The 7,336-nt window shown below is 46.8% G+C and overlaps 1 protein-coding gene across 1 annotated transcript in view; it reads left to right on the top strand.

Annotated features, from left to right (window-relative positions):
- The window catches only part of DAPL1 (death associated protein like 1), a 91,344-nt gene that overhangs the window by 63,820 nt on the left and 20,188 nt on the right, over positions 1 to 7,336 (top strand). The window contains exon 2 of the mRNA XM_045298436.1: positions 5,126 to 5,219. Within this exon, the coding sequence (XP_045154371.1) occupies positions 5,140 to 5,219 (80 nt within the window). The 5' untranslated portion in view covers positions 5,126 to 5,139. The remainder of the gene's footprint in view (positions 1 to 5,125; positions 5,220 to 7,336) is intronic.

Raw genomic sequence — 7,336 nt, 5'->3', positions numbered from 1 at the left:
CCCCCAGAGAGGGCTGTCCTGTTGGTGTCAGTGGCCTGAACGATGGCGTGTAAAGGGTGGCAGGCGCACTGCTGACTATGTGAACAGACGCCACGATGAAAGCCTTCGATAGCAACTTGCAACCACCTGCCAACAACAATTACCAGGTATGGGAGAGGGTGTGCCAGTCTGATCAGAGCCCCAGGCACAACTGGAATGAATTTAACATCACAAGTTGCAAAGACGAAGCTTTTATCATCAATAAAAGAACAACTTTATCATTCCAAAGGGCTATGTGAGGCTTATTCCATCAATGCATGAATGATGCAGCAGCGACATCTATTAATACAACTAACCATATTAACACACACGAGAAGAAAAGGCAGATGATCTTATCCATCTGGTGAAAAGGCACTTAATAAAATTCAACATCTATCTGTAATGATTGAAGCCCAGCGAAACAGGGCTAGAAAGATCTATGTGAATATAGAGACACGTGTGTGTCCCTTTGAAGGCTGTTTGGGCACCATCAGACTGCATAGGTGGTCACAGCCCCATGAGCTTTTGGTTTGGTTTGGTTTTTTTAGGGGAAAGCAGATTTTCTTCTGTTTACCATTTCAACCTAATGATCTCTGGTGGCACCGTGGGTTACTCATTAGACTGCTAACTGCGACGTTTGGCAGCTGCTCTGCAGGAGAAAAATGAGGCTTTCTCTTCCCATAAAGAGGTGCAGTCTTGGGAACTAACTAACTCACAGGGACAGTTCTACCCTGCCCTAGAGAGTCGCTAGGAGTCACTAGGAGTCAGAATCAACTCGATGTCAATGAATTTGGTTTGGCTTTGAATGGTTTTAAAGAACCCAAATCCAGATACAGGCAGGTAAGGCAAAGCCCATGACTGAGGGCACGGATGCTACAACCTTGCCCGGTGGGCAGGAGGATGGTCCTCCAGCTTCTCCTTCCTGGCAGGTCCAGCAGCAGCAGTGTGAACACTATGTTTGTACAACATCCCCATCACGTAACTTCATGTTTCACACAGCATATTGTGGACATGAAGCGATGCCTATCAGTGAGTGGGTATAAATACACGGGCACCCTGGTGGCACCGTGTGTTCTCTCCATGCTTCAGTTAACCCCGTGTGTGTTTATGGGCCAGGCTGGCACAATAAACTATCTCACACTGTGATTCAGCTCTTGACTTCTAACGGAAGGGAACGTGGTGTGAACCCACCGAATATTCTACTCACTCGAGAAAACCCCTGGCCTGGGGCCCTCTTTTGGGGGCAGTTCTATCTTGTCCCATAGCACCAGAATTGGCTCCGCAACATTCAACAGTGCAGTAACATATGTATGTGTGTATGCATGCACGCTATGCATATTTGTAGGTGTATCTGTCTCTGTGTATGCATATGCATACATATGTGTATATGAATAAGAAATTAAGCCTCAGTGTATTATAGCCCCCAAAGGGCTGGGGCTAGTAAAACAAAAGGTATTGCTACAAAGTCCTAGACACCTCCATTACCCAAAACCACCCCACTGGGAAGCTGCTCTTTCTCAACATCGGCTCCTTCGAGGTCTCTACACGACTGAAGGCAATGTCTCCACTCTCTCTTACCTTAGGAATTCTGTGCTCCTTACGTTTTGGTATCTTCAAGGGACTCACATCAGAGTTCTTTGTATTTGGGGAGCAAAGAGCAGCCTGAGAAGCAGGATCGGAGCTGTCTGGCATCTGGGAGAGGCTTGCTTCCCAATTACTTCCTCAGATGACCGCCCTGGCTTCCCTTGGAGAATGAGCAGGCGCACTTTCCTAGTGGAAAACATTCCTTACTTTTACAGCCTTTTACAGTATACCCAACTTTCGCAGTCTTTTTCTCGCCGGTACAGTTTTCAATATTATAAAACTTTCTTCCTCATAAGCCCTTATAATTATATCTTTGAGTACTGTTTTATTATTTTGTTTGTTTTTAAATCATTTTATTGGGGGCTCTTACAGCTCATATAACATTCCATACATCAATTGTATCAAGCATATTTGTACATATGTTGCCATCATCATTTCCAAAACATTTTCTACTTGAGCCCTTGGTATAAGCTTCCCTTTTTTCCCCTCCTACCATTTTTAAAAAGCAATATATGTCTATACCAAGAAATTCTATGGATGAATACTTAAGAAATATGTACATCGGTAGCATCTGGCGGTAAACTGCAGGGGGCAGGTGGTAAAGAGACTAGATAGCATGCATCTTTTGAGTTGTGTGTTTTATTATTGTATTACATAATTTAAGCATTAATTAAATAATATTTGAAAAGAACAGTGATGCAGTCCAATCACATGAGCATTGGGAAACAGTTTTGTTATTCTTTATGGTATAGGAGGCAGTTTTAGAAAATTGTCAATCTGCCTTATCCATAAAAAAAGAATGAACAGATTCAAACAAATCAATGTCCATTTAGCTTTTTCTCATTTGAGCTTGTCAGATTTCAGTTGTGCAAATTTCCTGGGAGAGAGAAAAAGATATTTGATTGCACTTTCGATCTGACGTGGGTTGCTCCTTTTCAAAAAAATTGATTTCATCTGACATCACTGAACCCCTCACCAGTTGTTAGGTCATCTGAGCCTCATTAACACTAATTGATTTCTTGAATGGCAGGATTATTAATGTGGTGTAATTACTCATTAGTAACAGTTGAGCTTGGTCAACATCTAAGGTTTGGGGTCTGGAATGGAAGGTGGACATGTCATGGGATTGAAGACAGTTCTGCTGAATTAAACGCCTCTTGAATCAGTGGGTGGCCAGGTTGCCACTCAGCACTCTCGGGATCTGGCTTTGGAAAGCCTTGGTTGGGGGAGGAGAGGGAAGTCATGCATTTTAATTTTGTGGGGGAATGGAAGAGTCATATTATCTTTGCTATCATGAAGAGAGTAACAAGTTTGAGTTGGCTTGATAACAAGAAAAAAAAATTTTTACAGTAATTTGCTGAAATTAATCTGTTGTTCCCTCCTCCTCCTCCTCCAAAGCCTAGGTGTGACCTGCCGCCTTTTCAGTCTCAGTATTGCCCTCTCTTAGAGTCCCTGGGAAAAGCCAATTGTTTGTATCTGCTTAGAAAACTATCAGAGAGCAAGCTAGGTTTCCATTAAATTAAAGCAGTGGTTCTCAACCTTCCTAATGCTGTGACCCTTTAATACAGTTCCTCATGTTGTGGTGACCCCCCCCCCACAACCATAAAAGTATTTTCATTGCTACTTCATAACTGCCATTTTGATACTGTTATGAATCAGGAGACCCCTGTGAAATGGTCGTTCAACCCCCAAAGAGGTCGCGACCCACAGGTTGAGAACCACTGAATTAAAGCATTTATTGAAGGAACAAAAGGATTGACCAGAGTACCACAGCAAAAGGAAATCATCACAGAGCTTCAATACTGAGGAGGAGGAATTTACAAGAAGAAAATTCTGATTGGTTGGCTTTTACAATAGCAGGCACAGTACAATGGTGAAGACCCTTCAAGCATTTGATAGGTAATAGGTTGGAGTCACTTAGCAGCCTGGTGTTGTTGTTGTGGTTGTGGTTGTTGTTGTTAGGTGCCCTTGAGTGGGCTCCGGCCCATAGCCACCCTGTGCACATCAGAAGAGAACACTGCATGGTCCTGCACCTGCCAGCCTCACAATTGCTTCTAAGCCTGGACCCATTGATTCAGCTGCTGCGTCAATCCATCTTGTTGGGGGGCCTTACTCTGTTTTGCTGCCCCTCATTTGACCAAACGTGATGTCCCTCTCCAGGGACTGGTCTCACCTGACGATATGTCCAAAGTATATAAGACGAAGTCTCACCAGCCTTGCCTCTTAGGAGCATTCTGGCCGTACTTCTTCTGACAGACCTGTCTGTGCTTTGGGCACTATCAGTAGTCTTCTCCAGCACCATCATTTCATTGCATCAACTCTCCCGTGGTCTTCCTTTTTCACTGTCCAACTTTCACACGCAGATGAGGTGACTGAAAAGACCATGGCTTGAGTCAGGAGCGCCTTAGTCCTCAAGGCAACCGCCTTGTTTTTCAACACTCTAAGAGGGCGTGTGCAGCAGATGTACCGAAAGCAACGCATCTTTTGATGTCCTGGCTGCTGCTTCCAGGAGCATCGACTGTGGATCCAAGCAAGACAAAACCCTTGACAGCTGCAACCTTCTTGCTGTTGATTGTGATGTGACCTATGGGTCCCATGGGGAGGACTTGGTCTTCTATACATTGTTACAGTCCACACTGAAGGCTGCGATCCGTGAGCTGACTGTGTGGGGATTGTGAGGACCAGCCCAAGTGCACGCTCCTCAGGGAGCATCCTGAGAGGACGGAGGAGGGTGTCTGTGGGCTTCCTGAGCTATGCCGGGCACCCGACTTTTGAAAGTCACTTCAGAATAAGCAGTAAACAAATAGGAAAAGGGGGGGGGGAGGTGCTCTTGATGTCAAACACCTCAGTCTTTTGAGTGCCTTCACCACTGGTAACCCAACATCAATGTGTAACCCAGCGGGTGGCACTGTGGCAGGAAATGTGCTGTCAGGATTACAGCCACGCCAGCGTGATGGAGCTGTTAGTTCCACTCCGAAACCCGGGCGGCGCCATGAGTCAAGTCACTCCACAGCTCCAGCCAGCAGCAGAGGCAGCTCACAATAACTAAGGAGAAGGACGTGGGTCTAGGGCCATCCTCAAACCACAGCCCACGGTCCACATGCGGCCCGCCGAGGTGTTTTTGCCCCATTTGTTTTTTTACTTCAAAATAAGATACGTGCAGTGTGCATAGGAATTTGTTCATAGTTTTTTTTAAAACTATAGTCCAACCTTCCAACGGGTCTGAGAGACAGTGAACTGGCCCCTGTTTAAAAAGTTTGAGGACCCCTGGTAGGCCCTTCTCGGGGTTGCTTCCCCCCAAATACAGTTGCTTCCCCCCAAATACAGTTTTTCTCATAATAGGGTGATTCGGGGTAGGTGTTTTTGGTCTTGTTGCATTGTTTTAAATGCAAGTTTGCAAGCAATTTCAAATAAATTCTGAAATTCTTTTCCCATCTGAAATGGTGTCTCACACAACAAAGCAAGCCGTCTCTTGCTGCCCGTTCTCATGGTAACGGTCCTGTTGGTGCCTGTTTGATTTCAGTGAAAGCTGGCAGGATGAGGATCTCCCAAAAAAATCTCCAAGAAGTTGGCATCTGGGAGAGGCAGTCCAAAAAAGCAGCATTGGAGAAAACCAGGTAGGGGCGGCCGACTTTCTTCTTGTTCACCTTGAGGGCTTTTTAGGGGCCTGGCTTCCAGAAGGCGGAGTGTTTTCTATTTTAGGACAAACCAAGCCTTTGCTTACTGGGAGTGAGAAGTCAGGCCAGGGGTTAAAAGTGAAAAGGCAAGCCAGGTAAAAATGGGATCCAGGAGGGCTCGCTCACTATTCCCCCCCACGACCCTCCTCTCTGCATCTGCCCCCCCCCACCAAAACCCACTCACTCTGCCATCGAGGGGCACAGAGACCCTAGGAGACAGAGTAGGAGCGCCCTGTGGGTTTCCAAGACTATGAGAATAGAAAGACTTCTCTTTCAGCCTCGGAGCAGCTGGTGGGTTTGAACTGCTTGTTCACCTTGCAGTTACCAGCCCAAAGCACAATCGCCGACAGCCCTGGGCGTCTTCCCCATACAAGCAGGTGGCTGTAAGTACATCCAAGCCTGATGCACGCCGCTATACCCTATTTCCAGATCTGTCTTTAAAATGTTGTCCCTAAGCTTGCCCCGTTTTCCTAATAAGGCCTCTTTGAAAAGCTCCTGAATTAAAAACAAGCGGCTCTCTTGGTTGAAATGCATCACTCGGTTCTTCAGAAACGAATGGCCAGTCTACTTGGCACGGCGGAAGGCGCTGGTATCTACCCGCGTGGCACGAGCTCTTGGCATACAAACACCGATGGCAACAGCGCGTCCACTCCCTGCAGTCAAGTCACACTTCCGACTCCCGACAACCTTGTAGGACCGCGCTGAACAGCCCCCTCTGAGTTTCAGAAGCTGTGGCTTTGTCACTGTTTGAGGAACTGGGACTCCACATGGAGTCCTCATGGACACTGGCTGCCATCGGTGGCTTGTGGCTCACAGTGACCCTGCAGGACAGGGTGGGACTGCGCCTGGGGGGTTCTGGGACGGTAGCTCTTCACGGGAGTCGAGCGCTTGAGGAAGAAAGGAACCTACTGAACGAGTCCCTCTGAGTCGAGTCGTGCGGCCGCCTCAGAGACTAGTCTCTGCAAGATGATGTCGACAGATCAGCCGGTGAGTGAGCAGTCCGAGCCCGTCAGAGGGTGCTCACGGTACCTCCTTCCAGAGTTACGTGGTACCAATCTCTGAAAGAGAATTCTGGCGGAAATAGACTATGGCAACACTGGCCTAGCTTAAATTGCCTTTCAAGCTTTCTTCTGAGATTCCTGGGAAGGAAATGCTTTGAGGAGATTCCCCCTTCCACCTTAAAATGAAATACAGATTTGACCTGTAGGACTAAGTCATTTGTTTCTTCTGATATCAGAAAGTAATGAAATATAATTGCACAGGGAAGGTAAAGTACTAAGCCCTCAACCATTGGTGGGGGTTGGGGTGGGGGGTTACATCTCCTTTATCGTGTGACCCAGCATCTCGCCCAGTTTCTAGAATGGAGAATGTGCTCTGTGAAAGATGGCAGCAGTGAAAGCCAAGCACTAAAGTGCACGCTGCTTCTAAAAGCTGACACGATCTTAAACACTGCCTATGGACAGAGGTTAGCATCCCAGAGCCCCAGGACTCAGGAAAAGAGGCCCAGTGGATAGTGGGTTTGGCATTGGGCTGCCAACTGCTAGGTTGGCGGGTCAAGCCCACCAGCCTCTCCGAAGAAGAAGGATGCGGCAGTTTGCTCCTATAAAGATTTGCCGTCTCCAGAACCCACGGGGCAGTTCTGCCCTGTGTCCAGGGTGGCGGTGAGGCAGCAGTGACTGAGGGCAGGGAGTTTGGCTTGGTGGAGTTCAGAAAGCAGAGCCGTGGCTTGGGGTGCCCTCGGGGTGTCAGCAGTGACTTTCATGTCCGTGTAGTCCAGAAATCTGTGAGACGAGCAATTGGCTGGAAAGTCGTAAGGAAATAGAGACTAGACACTTTGAAAAACCTTAATTGTCCTCAAATAATCATTTTTAAAAGTGCAGATAGATATAGAGCTCTAGATAAAGACATGTACATATACAAATATATTATATGAGGATGGGGAAATAGATCTATGAGCCTACATTTATAGGTTTGGTATTAAGGTAGCAGAAGGACATTGGGCCTCCACTCAAGTACTCCCTCAACACAAGAATACTTTCTTCTAGTAAATTGGCATT

Source organism: Echinops telfairi, unplaced genomic scaffold, assembly GCF_000313985.2.
Source record: "Echinops telfairi isolate 266 unplaced genomic scaffold, ASM31398v2 ScPeMD7_4;HRSCAF=17, whole genome shotgun sequence".
In the NCBI taxonomy this organism is placed as follows: Eukaryota; Metazoa; Chordata; class Mammalia; order Afrosoricida; family Tenrecidae; genus Echinops; species Echinops telfairi.
The sequence above is the reverse complement of the archived record's forward strand: the minus strand, read 5'-3'. Positions and strand labels throughout refer to the sequence as shown.